The sequence below is a fragment of the Polypterus senegalus genome, chromosome 6 (genome assembly GCF_016835505.1).
Source record: "Polypterus senegalus isolate Bchr_013 chromosome 6, ASM1683550v1, whole genome shotgun sequence".
In the NCBI taxonomy this organism is placed as follows: Eukaryota; Metazoa; Chordata; class Cladistia; order Polypteriformes; family Polypteridae; genus Polypterus; species Polypterus senegalus.
Window position 1 is genome coordinate 148,207,119 of NC_053159.1, and position 21,012 is coordinate 148,228,130.

Here is a 21,012-nt window from a genome sequence, read left to right on the forward strand (position 1 = left end):
GAGCCAATCCCAGCCAACACAGGGCGCAATGCAGGAAACAAACCCCGGGCAGGGCGCCAGTCCACCACAGGACGCTTACACACATACTCCCACACACCAAGCACACATTAGGGACAATTTAGGATCGCCAGTGCACCTAACCTGCATGTCTTTGGACTGTGGGAGGAAACCGGAGTACCCGGAGGAAACCCACGCAGACACAGGGAGAACATGCAAACTTCACGCAGGGAGGACCCGGGAAGTGAACCCGGGTCTTCTAACTGCAAGGCACCAGCGCTACCACTGCACCACTTTGCCGTCTTATGGTACTATATTTAAGGCAATTTTTCATTTTTGCAATAATTTCATTTTTTATATTACATTTATAAATGTTAATTTTACTTTTTTTAGAAAGACTGTGAAACTCATTGTTCCCAAGATCAATTTCAGTGTATGAATAATCGTTGCATTTCAAGAAATTGGCTCTGTGATGGTCAAGAGGACTGTAAATCTGGTGAAGATGAGAAGAATTGTGACCAAGGTAGGCCCGTTTTTCTTTTGTGTGTATATGTGTGTGCTTTTTAAGGATACAGACTAGCAGAGATAGCGATCATGTTTGCTAAACAGGAGAAATTTTTTTATCAAACCAAGCTGAAAGTAAAAATTAGGTTTGGAACAGAGAAATTTGCAAGCATAATTATATTGGGAGAAAAAATATATACTGTATATGTATATATATATATATATATATATATATATATATATATATATATATATATATATATATACAGTGTATTGTGACTTGAACTTGGACACAGACAGACACGGACTCAGAATGTCCCAAAGCACACATATTTATTACCGTTCTCTATAACAACACAGTGCACAACTGATAACGCTCAGTCCTCATGTCTTCTCTGTCCTCAGTCTCTTTTCTTCATTCACCTTCACTCCTCACTCGCAAGCTCCGTCTTCTTCCACCCGACTCCAGCTCTCCGAGTGGAGTGAGGTGGCCTCCTTTCTACTGCACCGGGAAGTGCTCCAGATGCTTCCCGATTAACATCCCGTTAGTGCTGCATGCCAAGGCTTCAGAGCTGTCCAGGCGCCCCCTGGTGGCCACAAACCACCACAGGGTTGAGCTCCTAAGCTCCAGTTCTGTGGCCCCAATGGACACCAGGGGGGCTGCCCTCCAGTGACCCTGGGGAGGTAGTGGTGGTAATATGTCCATTCCCCCGGTTTTCTCCTCAAAAGGGTGATCCCATCCAGGCCAGATCCCGTCCATCATCACATATATATATATATATATATATATATATATATATATATATATATATATATATATATATATATATATACATACATACAAAGTATATGAAGCATTATTTATTTTTCCATTGGGTTTCTGTATTTGAAAATAAGTGGATGAAAGCTTGATTTTCCTACTCGCAAGTTGGTTTCTTTTTTGGTGAAAACTGCTTTAACAGCTTATGTAGCTCTCTTGCCCAGTTTGCCTCTAGTTCTCTCATTTAAAACCTGAAAATACAAATTAACATTATAGCTAACAGGCAAGCCTTTCAGTGAAGCTGCTGTGTGTGAATCTTGTAGAGTCATGAGACATAAGAAAGAATTTAATGTTAAAGGTCTGACTCTTTACGCTAAAATGCAATTGCAGAAGCACACACAAAATGTTGCAGAACGTTTATTGACTAGTAACTCTTAAATTATATGACTGTTTATAGTGAAACTGAATTAAAGCGGTTATTTTTCCTCATTTTTTCCTTATTTTGAAAAGAGCAGTTTCATTCGGGTTATATAATTACACTTGATATAAATCAGTTGTCTTCCTATGATATTTTCCTTCACTTAACTCCAGGATCTTGTTCTATATGTTGCCTTTCTTTGCTGATCAGTAGATAAATATTGAACTCTATCAAAAATAATAATAATGTAAAAAAAAATAATAGAAAACAATAGTTTTATTATGAACAGTAAATTTGTCAAAATGTAAAGAAACTGTTAATTACTTTATTTTCACCATCAGCATGACTAAAAGTCTCCGTTTGAATGACAGCCCTTGAAAGCTTGGCACCACGCAGAGGGCTTAGAGGCACATGTGTCACAAATATAACACGTTTCTTTGCAGTGTCCACGCTTGTTGCTCACAACACATTTGGTAATTACTTATTGTCTTCACTCAGTGGGCAGCAAAATGTTCATACACTGTTGTCCTGACAGTCTTGACAATTCCTTATGATGAAGAAAATCCTCCAAGGCAGCAATGTGCATCAGTACCAGAGCCTACAGGTTTCACATCATCCAGTTGATTGTCAATATCTCAATCACTGTCATTATGATCTAAATATTAATCTTGCAATAAATGTAGCTGTTTCAGAACATCAGCACCTTAATATCTTTTTCACAACTATGTAATTATGAACTATTTAGAGCACAATTTTTAGCAAGCTGTCACCACCAAAAAAAAAACATTCTGTGGCTTTCCACTAGATGGCAGTACTATAGTAACTAACTGAGACCCTGCATCAAAGCTCACCAGCAAGTTGTCTGAATCTATATTGACTGTATACTGGGATTCTCTTGTACATCTCAATGAGATACACATTCAAAACGTTATGTCTTGCCCTATAAATTACACTGTCTTTGTAGCATTTTTGTCATTGGATTCCTTTGGGTATTTGACTCTTTGGTCTATTTTATTGCATTTAGATTTTGGATCTTCTGTGACACAAGTTAACTTGTGATGCCACACTTTGCTAGCTTAGTCTTCACTTTTCATCTTGCGTTGAACTCCAGTCTCCTATAATCAATTGTTCTTCTCAGTCAAGCATTTTTCCAGTGAAGAGCTTTTTTTAATATGAACAAGCCCCTATCACTATGACAGTACCTTGCTGGTTGGTTTTTTTTTTTTTTTTTGGTGTATTTTCCAAACATAAACTTCTTTTTTCTATATGTGCATATTCTTGTAGTTGTCATTTTTTCAAAAATGGTACATTTGTTATCTTGTTGCTGTGTATCATATTCTTGGTGGAATGTTTGAAAAGTTTATAATAAAGTTTGATTTTATAATTAACATTGGTATTATCTGCTAGAAAATGGGCAAAAGAGAAAGTACAGGTGTTTTTATTGTGATAGCACTTTTGCATACTATGCATTTTTACTCAGGAATGTCTCACAATTAAAAAGTAATTTAAATTATTTTGTCTTTCACTAAAGAATTTAGCACCCTTTCACTACCAAAAAACTCATATTGGAGATTTTTCAAATGTTTTAGTTTGAGTAAAATGTTTATTCTTGGGTGTGTATCTTAAAGGAGGTTCTGTGCCTTACCTTCCCTCATTTGACTGTTATTCGCCGTTCAGTCAGTTTAAAATTTAGCCTCAGACATCATAATAAAGGCTCAACAACAGAAACCTGACAATTTTATTTTTGAGTCCTGCAATTTTAATGAAAATATGTACAGCCATTTTTGAGTGATGCTACAACAAACAAAAATACAAACATACAAACAAATGTCAACTCAACTTAATTTATAAAGACTAGGGGGCTTTGCTTGCCAACCCCTTTCCCCGCTTTCCGCCGCTGTAAACACGGGGGCTGAATGCACCCCAAGGAGACACAGTCGCTCCTCCGAAATGGTGATGCAATGGGATTTTTAATATCTCCTCTTTGCTTGATCAGCTGCTGGCTTGCTGCTGCTGCCATGCCACGTGATCTGCATTTCGTGCAGCACTTCAAACGTTTAAAAGCCTGTACAGCAGCTGCCCTTTTGTCTCACTGCCTTGTCTTTCTTCTCCCCAGACATCCTCAAACACTATTCAATCTCTTTTCGCTGTTCCGTTATTAGTAATATTTTCCATTTTTTTTAACTAATGCGATCTTTACTATCATTTTTTTTAGACTTTACAATTTTCCCACTTCCATTATCTCTAACCTGCTCTACGACTTTCTACTTTGTCTTTTTCCAGCCCTGAATTTTTAATAGATGAGAGCACAGGAAGTGTGTCTGCCAAAAGTATTCTAACAACTGACTTTGGTCTTGTTTGAAAATGGTTGTAAGTAGAGCGTGGCTTGACTGTCTCACAGGAGGTGAAAGTGTCTCTGTCTCTCTTCAAAAGATCACGTCTCATCGCAGGAAGAAAAGTCTTGTCTCGTCTCAAGATTTTTTTTATAATAGAGAGACAGATGTAGCTTTGGTTTCCACTGTTACCCAGGTATTATTTCAAAACTTCTCTGCAAATTCTATCCTACACTCGTTGGAGCAAGCAATGAGAAATGCCAATGAGAGAGGAATATAACCAGAGATGTCTTACAGCGAGACGTAGACTCACAGGGCCTGCAGCCATTTAAAGTGGAAGAGGGGATTTGATAGAATTAGAAGAATACTTTTTTAGGCACAAAACACCTCATATGAAGTAAATGTGGGAGAAATATGAATGGGCATTGCCATGCAAAAGCAGTATATTATCTATGTAAAAAACTTTTTTGGAAGCTGTAATGTAAAATATAGTAGTAATCACTTTTTGTATGGAAAGTGTTAGAGTTTCAAGAGAAAGATTCAGAATATTGAGGGCAACATTGACTGTTCCCTTTGTAAATGGAAAAAAGCTTGGAAGATGTTTGAATTATTAAATATTACTGAAGAGAGGTATAAAGGACCTCGATCACAGGTTTATATGTGATCACGTCTCATCGCAGGAAGAAAAGTGATCACATGTTCACACCTGGAAAGGCCACTGTGGACCTTTGAGGCAGAATTTGAAAACTCTTATCTAAATGATGTTGATAAATTGCATACCAAACTCTATCAAAAGCTGAAATCCCACCAGAAAAAGGCCCAGTTCATAAAGTCAAATATCATCTCTGAGTCTTAAAGGCTGCATCAATAATATAATTGAGGGGGATGAGGTTGTGTGCAGTGAGGCATCTACCGGTTTTATGAAAATGATTACTTCTCTTCAGCTCTCAGAGATTCAGAACCTGTCCTGGCAGTTTAGAGCTCAGTGAAGGAGCTGACCCAGCCTATTTCAGGGCTCACTTACACACACCTCTAATTTTCAGCTGTCTTCCTATAAAAAAATGAATATCTGTGGGATATGAAAGGAAACTGGACCATGTAAAGAATTCACATTAAAAAAAGAGAAGATAATTTACAGTAAACGCCACAATTCCCCTACTGTGACATAGACATAGTCTCCATTGGATGGAGGCACTTGTAATATATATATATATATATATATATATATATATATATATATATATATATATATATATATATATATATATATATATATATATATATATATGTGTGTGTGTGTGTGTGTTTATATACTGTGTTTTTTTTAAATAACACATTTTTTTGGCAATAATATATTTTAAGTGTTCTCCTTGATCAGTCTTGCTTCCATGCTATAAACATTATTAACATAATCCATTGCTAAATTCTCAGATTCGGTAAAAGTTATTTAGAATTGTATAATTGATAAAAAAAAAAGTCATGTATTTATATAGGATTTTGATGGACTGGTCCCCACTCATCCACCAACTTCACATTCAGTGGTTTTTGGCGGTGAGAAGCCACTAAAACCCACACACAGTTTAATTCTGGAGCAGTTACTGGAACTTCCTCCAGGGTCTGTGATCTCAGGTGCCCTTGTACTTCTGACTGCCAGATACTCCCTCTACTCGCCATGTGGCCTGTCTTCCATAATATGATGCAGAGGTCTAATTATAGTTTATGGGACTACTTTGCTATCACCTACTACCATAGGGTACTTTTTTAATTGTACTGTACACTTCTCTTTGCCATTGTCTTAATTTCATGCCTATGGAGTACTCACTTGCAAAAAATTTTCTGCATAAGCACAAAAGAAGCAATTAAAGTACAATTTTTATTCATATATTCTCAGCATCACTTTTTTTTTTTGAAAAACCCTTTAATTAAGTTATATAACAGTATGAAAGTATGGTAAGTTCTGCCAGACTGCATCCTTATTTTGGGCTAGATCCTTGTATACCATTTCATGTGCATGCAAGTTATATTTGTTTTTAGTTTATGTACTGTATTTTGGTCTTTTTGCATTTTTTCATGTATATTTCTTCTTTAAGAAACTTTAATCTCTGTTAAACATATCTATTTGTAATCTCCAAATTGTTTGATATATCCTGAATATCATTGTACTTAGTCTCCTTTTAAAGTTCTGGGCCTACTGTAAGTGTCACAATGACATAAAATATTCTAATTTTGAGAAATTAAAATAACACAGCTTCAGGTTTTTTTAATGTTATGCATGCACCCATCCAGTTATTTATTCCACCAGTCTTCATATATTATTGATGCAAAATTCATTATTAATGTGTTACATTTCTTAATCTTGTGCATTTACTGTCCTGTTATAAATGCTTATTCATTAATAGCATTCTCAGAAGACTTAAGTTTGTTTTTAATTATTGAATGAATTTATTTTAGTATTAATGATAACAGCACACATCATTATATTCAATAAATAGTAAAGGTAGAGAATTATTGAGTAGTGTATTATTTGAGTTTTTGTTTTTGTTCCATTTTATGAGCCATTTATACTATAGATAGATAGATAGATAGATAGATAGATAGATAGATAGATAGATAGATAGATAGATAGATAGATAGATAGAGTGCATCCAGAAAGTATTCAGAGTCTGATAGAACATCTGCAGCATCTTATTGCAGATGTTGAAAGACGCCAACCTTCTAAGGAAGTATAGTTGGCTCTGTCCTCTCTTGCACAGAGCATCAGTATTGGCATTCCAGTCTAATTTATCATCCAGCTGCACTCCCAGGTATTTATAGGTCTGCACCCTCTGCACACAGTCTTCTCTGATGATCACGGGGTCCATGAGGGGCCTGGGTCTTCTAAAGTCCACCACGAGCTCCTTGGTTTTGCTGGTGTTCAGGTGTAAGTGGTTTGAGTTGCACCATTTAACAAAGTCCTTGATTAGGTTCCTATATTCCTCCTCCTGCCCACTCCTGATGCAGCCCACGATAGCAGTGTCGCCAGCGAACTTTTGCACATGGCAGGACTCCGAGTTGTATTGGAAGTCTGATGTATATAGATTGAACAGGACCGGAGAAAGTACAGTCCCCTGCGGCACCCCTGTATTGCTGAACACAATGTCAGACCTGCAGTTCCAAAAGACGCACACATATTGAGGTCTGTCTGTAAGATAGTCCACGATCTATGCCACCAGGTATGAATCTACTCCCATCTACTGTATGTCAGCTTGTCCGTAAGGAGCAGAGGTTGGATTGTGTTGAAGGTGCTAGAGAAGTCAAGAAACATAATTCTTACAGCACCACTGCCTCTGTCCAAGTGGGAGTGGAATCGGTGTAGCATATAGATGATGGCATCCTCCGCTCCCACCTTCTGCAGAGGGTCGAGGGCATGACGGACCTGTGGCCTCAGGTGGTGAAGCAGCAGCCGCTCCATGGTCTTCATCACATGTGACATCAGAGCGACAGGCCGGAAGTCATTCAGTTCACTAGGACGTGATACCTTTGGGACTGGAGTGATGCAAGATGTTTTCCAAAACCTCGGGACTCTCCCCTGTTCTATGCTCAGGTTGAAGATGCACTGTAGAGGACTCCCCAGCTCCAGCGCACATGCCCTCAGCAGTCGTGGTGATACTCCATCTGGACCAACTGCTTTACTGGCATGAAGTCTCCTCAGCTCTCTGCTCACCTGGGCTGCTGTAATTGTGGGTGGGGATGTCTCTCCTATGCTGGTATCAGCAGAAGGATGGGTGGAGGGTGCAGTACTCAGAGGTGAGAATGGGTTAGGGTAGTCAAACCTATTAAAAAAGTTGTTCATTTGGTTTGCGCTCTCCACGTCTCTCTCGATGGTGGCACCCCACTTCGAGCTGCAGCCAATGATGTTCTTTACCCCATCCCAAACTTCCTTCATGCTGTTATTCTGCAACTTCTGCTCCAGCTTTCTCCGGTACTGCTTCTTCGCCACCCTGAGCTGGACTCGGAGTTCCTTCTGCACACGCTTGAGCTCATTGTTCTTCTAGTTCAAAAGGCCCATGATGTAATTTGTAATCCAGGGCTTGTTGTTAGCATAGCAGCGTACTGTTCTTACTGGAACTACAATCTCCATACAGAAATTGATGTAGTCAGTAGTGCAGTCAACAACCTCCTTAATATTCTCACTATATGATCCTTGCAGGATATCTCAGTCCATAGTTCCAAAGCAGTCTCTCACAGCCATACAGGGGACCACTTCCTGAATGAGCGTGTGGTTGTAGGTAGCTCCCTCACTTTTTGTTTATAGTGAGGCTGAAGCAGGACCAGGTTATGATCTGCTTTCCCAAGCGCAGGCAGCGGGGTGGCGCTGTATGCATCTTTAACGTTTGCATACAGTAGGTCAATAGTTCTCTTTCCCCGGGTGTTACAATCCACATACTGGGAGAAGGCAGGTAATGTTTTGTCCAGTGTCACATGGTTAAAGTCTCCAGCGATTAGCACAAGCGCCTCAGGGTGCTGCGTTTGTAACTTAGCAACAGTGGAATGGATGATGTCGAGGGGGATGTAAACAATAACAACAATCACGTGTCCAAACTCTCTGGGCAAGTAATAGGGATGCAGACGAACAGTCAACAGTTTGATGTCCCTGCTGCAAGTGGAGATTTTAACGTTTACATGTCCAGAGTTGCACCACCTTGTATTTACATAGAGAGCGAGTCCTCCTCCTTTCTTCACAAGAACTCACCCAGTTGTAAATTTAGACGGTGTACTAATATATTGTAACTAATTATTCCTAGACTTATTGTGGACATTGAGGAAGTATGTCTAACATAAAAAATCAAACCAATATGTGTAATTTGTCATGTTAAAATCAAGTAATCTGGTTTTGAGTCAAGCATTTTTCTTTAAGTGTTATAAACTGTTAGGTTTTTGCCATTAGAGTCATGATTTCAACATTACATTCAGTCAGATAAAAAGGGAGTAGTGAATTGTAGTATACTGCAGACAGTTTTCAGGCACCTAATATTTTAAATTATAAAAGTGTCTGTATGATATTTTATTGTGAGGCTGCTAATAATTCCCAGCCCTAGTAAATTACATATTCACATCTTACTCATGAGAATCGATAACCAGATTTCCTTGAGTCTTTTTTTAGTAACCATAATTTAGACCTTGTATGTTTAAAACCAGTGGTACGACTTTTTGACTGGCACTATGGTTTTTTGACTGAAATTATCCTTGCATCCATTCCCTTAACACAATTAGGGTCATGGGGTCTAAAGCCCATCCCACCAGAAATGGGCACAAGACAAAAAAACCAAAAACCCTGCACTGGGCGCCAGTCCATTACGGAGCCACACACAGAGCCTCTTTTTTACATGACATGCCACAGAAGTGGTGCCCAAATAATTTAGCACACACATGTTTGGGATGTGGGTGGAAAACCACAGTTTCCGGAGAGAAATCTATGTGGACACAGGATATTTGTTTAAGATTTTGTCAGTCTTTTTAATTTAGGACACTTTGGTGTGCTGCAACTTTTAAGCTATGGTATTTGGCTTTGGTGTTGTGCTGCTTTTAGGAATTAGGCTTAACTTTGCTATCAGTGTGCCCTAAGCAGAGGGTTATTACAGTAGCTGTTATAGGAAGTGGGTTGTTTTTAAAGTTAATTATTATTTGACATGACTTCATTAAGCAATTCTCAGCACAAAGGCTACCTATATGTTTAATAGGATAAATCATGTACTGAAAATATTTTGAAAGTAAATAAGAACACTTTTTTTTACTTTAAATAAACCAGTTACAGTAATGACTAGTCCCATTTTCATTGTGATGTTATGGTAAAGTTTTAAATCAGATTTTATGATTCTTCCCTTGCAACTTCTTTATTCAGTCAAAATGTTGCAGAGCCAGGTTTGTCTCAATTTAGTGTTGCTAATTAGCTGTGTACCCTTGTAATCACAGCAAGCAAATATCTCAAAGAACACGTTTTGCTTTAAACTTTAATGAAAACTCTAAAGAGCAGACAAAAGGTGAAAAATGTACCTTAGCTTTGTCTTTGTAGAATCTATCCCAAAAAGCATTCTTCATTAAACTATAGATTAAAGCAATGTAAGAAACAGAATGTAAGATAACATGGCTCCACAGAATTATATGATGCCAGCAGGTGTCTTTTAAACTAGAACATATTTTTAACATCAGAGTTAGTGCTCACACAGTTAAAACTGCCTGCTAAACTTCCTCCTATGATATAAAATACTTTTCTTTCATTAACTATCCAACAGTGCTTTTCTAGAAAATAATGAATGCCTAACCTTAATGAAATACAAAATATAATGCCAGTGCACATGCAGATTAACATATCGATTCATAGCCTTTATTATACTGGAGCCAACATGGGGAGCAGATCTTCTATTTCATTTTTATTTAATTAGCCATGGGTCTAGACTTTGATAGTATGTCTATTGTTGTGGACACTTTTTGGGAAATAATCCAAACAAAATTAACTATAATTTTAAAGTGGTATACACTTTGTTTGAAGAGAAGACTGGAGTTCATTTGTTTGGTTTTTTTGCCTTTCAGCTTCCTCTAGTCACATTTCTATGGTCAGACAAGCTTGCAGTACCACAAACTATGCACTTTTCCCTCAAAGTTAAGTAAAGATAACTGTGCTTTCATCAGCTAATGGTTAATCATGATTAATTATGGTATTGTGTTAATTAAACTTTGAGAAGTCTCCTGTGTATTTAATAACAATGATGTTCTGGCATTACCTCTGTGTTTATGGTTACTTTTTAAAATTTTGATTCCAAGCATTAAAATAGTTTGAAAGATAGATGCCCCTACATTTCCTATGGTAAGGGCATGACATATTTTATTACTTTTATTTGGTAAAACCTGAGCAGAGAATTACTCAAGGGTGGTACAGCGGCTAGTGCTGCTGCTTCATAACTTCAGTACATTGAGTTCAAGTCTCAGTCATACAGATGTCCACATTTGCTCCAGACCAGTTTAAGGACACCAAGCAACCTATCCACCATATAATTACGTTTAATTTGAGAAATTCCTCAGTGACTTGAGCCCAACTGTAAACCCTGTTTACAGGAGTTGTGCCATCATGAAATCGTTAAATACAAGAGGGAGTCTCATGGAGTACTGAAGTAGAATTTTTATTGCAAGCATTTTAAAAGAAAAGCTAGGGGCCATGTAGACAGACAGAAGAATACTTTTACAAAGAAGATTTTTGATATTTTTGTAAAGTGCCAAAGTCGTGTAGCTTTTTTAGATTTATAAAAGTCCTCTACATTATTTCATTAATAGTACAAGAAACACCTGAGGACTGCAGCCATTGGTAAATAAAAAGAAATGTTTGATTTTTGACCTATCGAGCTACCCACAAAAGAGTTGTAATACACTTACAGTAAACTGTTAAGCCTGACAGAAAAAGGCAAGCCACAAAGGCTAAAAGAAGATGATTTCACAATCAGGAGATAAAGATTTTTGAGAGTTTTCTGTAATTGAATTCCAGGTAGACAAAATACCAAAAAGATCAAAGAAAAACAAGTTAACCTAATACAAAACAAGTGGACATTTATTTTGAAGAAACTAAATTAAAGACCTAAACCTAATCTAAAGTGCTTTCCCTGTCTTTATGCCGAAGTTTTGTGAGTTTTAGAATTGAATCTAAAGATTAGGACATGTGGCAGTACATGCTGTAATCTTAAACAGTAGCTGCGGCGTGAAAACATCATGGTGTCATTCATTTAAACAAAATGGCAGTATAAAAAGTAATAACATAAAATCAAAACAATCTCACTATCTGAAAAACACAATTTCTGACTTGTATTTTTGTTCTTTATGCACAGCTTTGTTTTTCAAGCCAAAAAATTGATATTTGGCACTCAGACACTTCTTACCAAAAGTCTGGTTTTGGTTTAAGCCTTTTAGGCAGTGACAGTTCAAAGTCAGAACAAGTGATAAGAAATGCCAACCTCTGATCTGTCAATAGAGATGTAGCACCATGCATGTTATAGTTAGCACATTTGCATTTCAACCAAGAAGTCTGGGTTCAAGTCTCACTAATAATATTATTTTCTTTAATATATTTTTCCGTTAAGCCATTCTGGGTAGGGTCAAATTGTCTGCAGACTAAATTGTTTGAATTTGCGGTCACAAGCATTATCTCTTACCAGTTACCATCAGCACCTGCTCAGTGCTCTTTCTCTGTGATATGTGAAACAGCATCTGTCAGATTTTTATCATTTTCAGCCGTGTATGCTCAGGGGACATTATGGCACATAACTGATTGAAATCTCATACTAAATTGGGTTCGCAACTCATGTTTAGTCTAAACACAATAATTGTTTCCACTTTATGTTTACAGTGAATTTTTGAAATAATGCTTGGCCAAAGCCAGAAAAAAAGTGAGTAGTATGATTTATTACAGTGTGGTCTATCAACAGAGAAACAGTGTAACAAAGGTTGTAATGATGGTATGATGATTAGCACACTTACCTTTCAACTAAAAAGCTACCTATTATATTTGATTTTTTTCTTTTGATGAGGCATTTCCCTCACTATTTTTGCCATGTCTCCAGGCTGGTCCAGTTGGGGTCATATTGCTTTCTGGCATATTTAATGCAATTTGGCACTAGAAAGTAAAAACAAGAATAGTGGATATAAAATAGCTTTCTGGTTTTTCTCATTTGTATCTTACTTTTTAACTTTCCAACTTTCTACATCTTCACTTGAATATCTCAGCTAGTCATAATTAAATGTAAATATCTCTCTATTATATTGAAAAAGTTTTCTGTCATGTCCGTATTATTCAGCCTTGACCACTCCCCTGCACAATGCTTGCCCAATCATTACTCCCACTGAAAATCAAATTTTAGGCTGCAATAGAAAAACAGTTGCAAGAGCTGATAATGAACATCGAAAAAAAGAAAATCATCTACATATAATAAAAATCAAGAACAAAGAGAGTCGTCCAATAAATGAGAAAGAGAAAAATATCCCAAACAATATGCAAACATAAATGCAAAAAAGCAATGTTTATTGAATGTACAGTAAGTTAGAGAATAAAGTAATTCATAATATTGTTTTTGATGAGGTGTTAATGTAATTACTTTTTTTATTTACTTTTTATTACATTTTACTTTTTACTTCTACTTTTTTACTTTAACTTTCTACTATGTTTTATTATTCATTGGCATTTAAAATAGACAGTTGTAGTGAAATACTCCAGGCTCAGCCGTGAGATACTGGGTGCCCAGTGCCTGCCCCCGGGTGATTGCGAGCGAAGCAAGCAGGGAGCATAGCCCCCCTAATATTCTCAGTTTTGAGAAGAATCAGATAAATAATTAGTGAAATATAACCTTAACCCTGGGAACATGTTCTTGACTTAATCTTTTTTTTATGCTTTATGCCTAATGCAGTATATGTGTCATACATTTCATTTTACACTGAGCAGAAATTCAATGCTTACCCAAAACTGTGTTCTCTCACCACATAATTATTGATGGTGAAAAATCATGTTCGCTTTGTGGGAACTATTTCCTATTCAGGATTTAATGTTTTGGAACAATGATGCTCAGTATACTTGAGCTTTTCAAGTTGTTCAACTGTGTGATGTAAAGTGGATGCCCATTAACATAACATTTTGGCCCAGGATGTCATGTTATAAAACAAATCGCGTTGGGTGATTGTGTGCGTGTGTGTATGTATACTGTTATTCTGTACTGGTTTGGATCCATGGTGTATGTTATAAATCAAGTGTTTGGTAAGCTCTGATTAGGATATATGAGCAACAGCCATCTGTTCAAGTAGGTGGTTTAGAGGGAAAGATAGACACTTGCTTTTGAAAATGACTGGTGTAACAATTTGTTTAATAGAAAATGGAAAGCTCTACTTGGAACAGACAGATGAGGTCAGGGCACTACAAGGTGTCTGGCCTTTAATGATTTTTCATGATCTCTCACTGTTACTGTTCCCAGGCTGATGAAAAATCCTTATTTTATTAAATTTCTGTCTGCTGCTTTATGTGCTCTAAAATAGTCTTAGAATCAGCTGGAAAAATAATTAAGTGATAGTGTTGTCTTAATCACCTTCAGTTTCATAGACATTATAACACCAACAACAACAACAACATGTATTTATATAGCACATTTTCATACAAAACGTAGCTCAAAGTGCTTCACATAATGAAGAAAAGAAAAATAAAAGACAAAATAAGAAATTAAAATAAGACAACATTAGTTAACATAGAAAAGGAGTAAGGTCCGATAGCCAGGGTGGACAGAAAAAAACTCCAGACGGCCGGAGAAAAAAAAATAAGATCTGCAGGGGTTCGAGGCCACGAGACAGCCCAGTCCCCTCTGGGCATTCTACCTAACATAAATGAAATAGTCCTCTTTGTAGTTAGGGTTCCCACGGAGTCACTTGATGTTGATGGTCATACAGACTTCTGGCTTTTAATCCATCCATCATTGTTGGAATATCACGGTGCTTTGAGTAGATGGTGGCGGCAAGCCACCACCAATAGGATACCAGAAAAGGAAACAGAACAGAGAGTAGGGGTTAGTGCAGATTTTAGAGCCACCATGAATAGTTATTATAATGAGTTGGATATACAGAGTATCAGGATTTTAATTATAGTGAAGTTATGAGAAGGCCATGTTAAAGTAATGTGTTTTCAGCAGTTTTTTAAAGTGCTCTACTGTATTAGCCTGGCAAATTCCTATTGGCAGGCTATTCCAGATTTTAGGTGCATAACAGCAGAAGGCCGCCTCACCACTTTTAAGTTTTGTTCTTGGAATTCTAAGGAGACACTCATTTGAGGATCTAAGGTTACGATTTGGAATATAAGGTGTCAGACATTCCGATATATAAGATGGGGCGAGATTATTTAAGGCTTTATAAACCATAAGCAGAATTTTAAAGTCAGTCCTGAATGACACAGGTAACCAGTGTAGTGACATCAAAACTGGAGAGATGTGCTCGGATTTTCTTTTTCTAGTTAGGATTCTAGCAGCTGCATTCTGCACTCGTTGCAAACGATTTATGTCTTTTTTGGGTAGTCCTGAGAGGAGTGCGTTACAGTAATCTAGTCGACTGAAAACAAACGCGTGAACTAATTTCTCAGCATCTTTCAGTGATATAAGAGGTCTAACTTTAGCTATGTTTCTTAAGTGAAAAAATGCTGTCCTAGTGATCTGATTAATATGTGATTTAACATTTAGATTACAGTCAGCAGTTACCCCTAAGCTTTTTATTACATATATATATATGTGTGGAGCCGACCCGGACACAGACAGGCAGACATGCTCTTAATCACCACCACACGTTTATTTACAATAAATACTATTTACAAAAGTCAAGTGCACAAACCCCAAACACAGTCCTGGCCACAATATGCCTTTCTTCGGGCCACCTCCACTCTCCTCTCTCCTCTCTCCTCTCTCCACTCTCCTCTCTCTTGCCTTGTCCTGCCTCCACCCGACTCCAGCGCTGAATGAATGGAGACGGCCCCTTTTATGCAGTCCCCGGAAGAGCCCCAGGTGTTCCCGGCATTCCTCCCTTGGCCACGCCCCAGCATGGCGGAAGAGCCGGCTGTCCTCCCGGCAGCTCTCCGGGTGCCGTCCTAAATCTTCCCCCCAGCACTTCCTGGTGTGGCGGAAGTGCTGGGGTAACAGGTCCCCAAGGCATTGGGGCGCCTCCTGGTGGTGACCACGGGCCCCTACAGGGTGGAGCTTCCATGCCCTGTACCCGTGGCCCCCAGAGCAACCAGGAAGGCGGCCCCCACGTGATCCAGGGTGGGCTTTGACCCTCTTCCGGTCCCTCACGGTGACCCGGTCGGGTCGTTGCCCCTGGCATCCCTGACAATATGTTATTTATATACATTATATAAACATAATTTAAAATTTATACACCAAAATATAAGTTGACATAGAATTCACTACAAGTCTTTAACATTGAAATCTTTCTGATCTGAACACAAACCTCAGATTTCTTCTCTGTAGCATAAAGGGTGTTCACAGTATCACATGAAACATGAAAACAGTAACTCTCACACAAAATTAATAACCATTTGTCTATTTTATGATATGAGCACTAGCTCTAAAAACCCCAGGGCAGCTTTGCATGCAGTTTCTGGTTATTTCCCTATTTGAAATACTTCAACTGCTAAATGTATTTATGAAAAAGGCTTGGCAGTTGTACTGGTTTGTCTTTGTCTACACCCACACTGTGTACAAGTGGCTAATGGGATATTGGGCTACTTAATACACTGTGTTTAGTACAAATCAAAGGACATTACTCGTATGCTGTATAATTTACTTGAGAGGCCACATCTGGAATATTGTGCCTAGTTTTGCTCTCCATAGTAGAAAAAATATTAGACTGTGCATAGAAGAGCTTAAATAAACTAACCAAATGAGTTAAGGAAATTACATGATAGTGCTGTACCAGAATAAAAAAAAATGCCAAGGACGTTTGACTTTTTTTTTCATTAATAAAGAACTGGAATTAAGTAAGGGAAACTGAAAAATGCTCAAAAATAAGACAGTGGTTGACTGACAAAATTAAATGTGGAGAAACAAATCACCAAAACATAAAAGAGAACACAAATGTCATAGTCAATAAACAAAGTCAAGTTGTCTTGACACTTTCTTATTGCCTTTCCTTTCTGTCATTAATCTCAAAGATGCATGTGTTTCTTTTTTAAATTTTTCCATAACTTGCTGCAGCTTGTTACGCCTGTTATAGCATGGAGACATCTTTTTACAATGTCTATGTGATGAAGTGATGTTTCACAATGTCAACATTGTTGTAAACGATATGGCCGTTTCCATGAAAAAAGCTCAAAATGTATACAAGATGTTGTGCAAATAAAAATAATGATAAAAATACATAACAATCAAAATGACAAAATCAAAACAGATAGGGGAGTTCTCATGTGCAATTGGGCAAGATAGAAGTCTTTATAGTGAGAGTGGCAAAGGTGAACATCAGGACCCACATGGAAGTTCTGCACATCCAGAAGTATTTCACACCTGCACACACGAAAGAATTTTTCATGTCATAAAGCCAAAAGCAGAATCTTGTAGACCACAGAATCTTGACTCAACAATATTTTGACAATATAGATATGAAAGGATAAATAAGAAATTATTATTTTTGTCAAGTAAAATGGTAAGTTTAAGTAAGAAAATTTCTTAGTCATGGTCATTTCAGATTGCCATTCTAGTGCTACCTATTATTGGCTGATAATGACAGACTAATGTCTAACAAGGTTTTATCTAAGCTTTAATTTTAAGTTTATTATAAAATGTAGTTTACATACATTTCTCTGTTTGCCATAGCAATGCCAGTTGCATAGAATATGATTTAGAGATTATACAGTACATCAGTAAAGCATAAACATAAGGCCAGTAGTAATCATCTTTCCCCATCAACCTACACACAACCAATTTAACAAATACACACTTAGCTGTATTCATCGTATACTTGTACATGACTCTTAAAATGTTGTATCCGATAATATCACTCTATTAAGTATCTGGACTACCCCAGAATGATCTGGGATAAAGTGACAGAGATATCTTTAAGGTCAAACAAAAGCAAACTGTAAGATGCAGCAGGGGATTCTTGTTAGAAACAAAATCTTGTGATCAAATCAGCAGGAGAAGACAAGAAACAAAATAGATAGATAGATAGATAGATAGATAGATAGATAGATAGATAGATAGATAGATAGATAGATAGATAGATAGATAGATAGATACTTTATTAATCCCAAGGGGAAATTCACATAATCCAGCAGCAGTATACTGATACAAAGAAACAATATTAAATTAAATAGTAATAAAAATGAAAAGAATGAAAATAAAATTAATGTTCGCATTTACTCCCGGGTGGAATTGAAGAGTCGCATAGTGTGGGGGAGGAACGATCTCCTCAGTCTGTCAGTGGAGCAGGACAGTGACAAAAGTCTGTCACTGAAGCTACTCCTCTGTCTGGAGATGACACTGTTAAGTGGATGCAGTGGATTGACAGGAGTTTGCTTAGTGCCCGTCGATCTGCCACAGATGTTAAACTGTCCAACTTTAATCCTACAATGGAGCCTGCCTTCTTAACAAGTTTGTCCAGGCGTAAGGCATCTTTCATCTTTATGCTGCCTCCCCAGCACACCACCGCGTAGAAGAGGGCACTCGCCACAACCGTCTGGTAGAACATCTGCAGCATCTTACTGCAGATGTTGAAGGATGCCAGCCTTCTCAGAAAGTATAGTCTGCTCTGAGCTTTCTTACATAGAGCATCAGTATTGGCAGTCCAGTCCAATTTGTCATCCAGCTGCACTCCCAGATATTTATAGGTCTGCACCCTCTGCACACAGTCACCTCTGATGATCACAGGGTCCATGAGGGGCCTGGGCCTCCTAAAATCCACCACCAGCTCCTTGGTCTTGCTGGTGTTAAGGTGTAAGTGGTTTGAGTCGCACCATTTAACAAAGTCCTTGATTAGTTTCCTGTACTCCTCCTCCTGCCCACACCTGATGCAGCCCACAAATCCAGAATAGAAATTGCTCAAGAATATTAAGTTTCTGTGTTTTTTTAGTTCATTAATGAAGATAAACAGTGCATTTAGCTTGGCTGTAAGAAAAAAGCTGCCACGATGTCATGTTGTTATAGCCATGCTCTCAGTGATAATGACATCATAGTAACACACAAAATGGTGCTAAAAGTCCTGTTAAGTGAACATGGTGATTATTTGATCAGATAGTTATCTCATTAAGATCATGTCACCATGTACTCCATGATTTGAAGGCAGATCCTTATGTGTCCCTGGTACTTAGGCAGTGAAAGCAGCAAGAAACAAACCTTTTGTACATGTTGTTGATAATATTCTCCTGCTCTGCTGGCCACTCTGTGGAGGTGCTGAATGTTGGAACTGTCTATAGATATTCAGCACTGTAAGCACCACATACATTGTTTTTAGACACATCTTGAAAATTCCTCATATGATATCATTTGAATTAAAGTGCTCACTGCAGTGATTCTCATAATTAGCATACTTAATGTATGAGTAAGAACTTATTTTATATTTGGTGACCCAGAGCCCTGCAAACCTCCTACTCTGTTTATGTGTTGAATACTGCAGTGCCAGTGTAAGTAAAACCTTGGCATATTTTTTCACATATGTAATTTTATGGCTATTCAATTAGCAGTAAAAAAATGGCCCTGCCCTCAGGAAGCCGTACATCAACCACCGTCCCCCCTAAAATGTCATCTATGTGACATGAAGACAACTTCCCACAAAGTAAAAATGATGCACTGAAACCTACTTTCATTTTTCTCACAAGAGAAGCTACACCAGTAAATGAGGAAAGAAACATTATTGGTCAATCTTCTAATTTACAAATATTTAACTTTGGCTATCTGAGAAACAAAGTTGAATATTTTGTGGTTACACTGCTATTTGTAGTGTGTTATACTGATTTGGCAAAGAACAGCAACAATTATACTGTATTTTTGATTTTAAACTTTTAGTATCTAAACCCACTGTACTAATAAATACCAGTCTGTGAAGTAGATGTGTTTCCATGTGACATAAAAATATTTATCAAGATATTATTTTGAGATCTGAGCGGATATGTTATTTTAGTTTATTTTTATAAATGTGACATGAATGAGTGTTTTTATATTGATTGGTTCCAATTTCTTAGCTCTTATATGGAACAGGAACATAAAAATAATCCATTTTGTCAGACTTTTCTCACAGTGAATAATAAGAGGACATGTGGCATTACCATCTGCTGAAACCTCCTGCCATCTATCTGGGGCTAATGACTGTTTTTACTGGCACTGCTATGGATTCTGAATATCTTCAGAGGCTAAAGTGATCATATTGCTTCCGACTATCAACACACTATTGTACATCTGCTATTTGTCATGAGACGATGTGTATCCATGCATATTGTGTTTTTTTGCCAAGTTGGGAGGTCTACTCGGAACATTTGGACACATGATGGTAATTTTTCTACAAAGCTCCCATGTCCAACCCCCAGGGAACAGAAATTTAATATCAGATTGAGTTCAGTTTATATTAAGCTGATTTTTATTGCTGAAACTGGCGAATGTACTATAAATAGTACTTAAAGTGCTGTTAATAATGCTGCTTGAATACCACTCTATCACAATATTCAGCTTCAGATATATGAAATAAATTGCTATTAAATATTTTTGGAATGTAAAACAATAACAGCGCCACGGTTGATAGCTTCAGTCTTGGTTTCAAATTCTGGTCCAGGTACTGACAGTGTGGATTTTGCATGTTTTCTTCATGTACAGTATGAGTGGATATTTCTCCAATATCCAAGAGACACACATGTAAGTGTCACAATCTCGCTTATGATTTTCATTTTTTCCCTACTGTCCTTTGTCCTCTAAGAATTAGTTGAGTATGTTTTTTGGGGTTTCAGAGACCAAGGAAGCTAGCATTATAGTCATTTTTTGTTATCTTCTGCTTTAATATTGTCAAAAATGAACTCACACTTTCCCCCAGCACCATCGTAACGTGTGTCCTAATGGACGCTGCTTTGGTGGAGACTGGTTGCTAAAATGCAGCACCTCATTGCTGGGATGCAGTCCTAGAAAGGTGAGCATAGTAAAGTCACTGGTGCAGCGCTTTAGAAATGGCCGCAACTTTTTGTTGGTTATCCAAGACTGGAGTCACAAAAGGAAAACCTTTGGCGTCATTTCTTATTGTTAGTTTTTGAAATTGTTGGTTATGACATTTTTTCTGGCCTATAATTATGATTTACAGCTGGTGTTTCTTGTTTCTTGTTACAAGTACTCTTTTCAGCTTACAACTTAACCTTTCTATTCAATGACTATGATTTCTGACTGCACACAATGTGAACTTTGTTTATTTAATTATAGTCTTCACAGTTACAACCTGTGATGAATTCTGACCCGTCCACACCATCTTCGAATTATATTCACTTTCTGGTC

The 21,012-nt window shown here is 37.5% G+C and overlaps 1 protein-coding gene across 1 annotated transcript in view; it reads left to right on the forward strand.

Annotated features, from left to right (window-relative positions):
- Window positions 1-21,012, forward strand: part of LOC120530667 (low-density lipoprotein receptor-related protein 1B-like) — a 1,848,048-nt gene that overhangs the window by 1,652,644 nt on the left and 174,392 nt on the right. Inside the window, exon 70 of the mRNA XM_039755091.1 lies at window positions 391-520. Coding sequence (XP_039611025.1) covers window positions 391-520 — 130 coding nt within the window. The remainder of the gene's footprint in view (window positions 1-390; window positions 521-21,012) is intronic.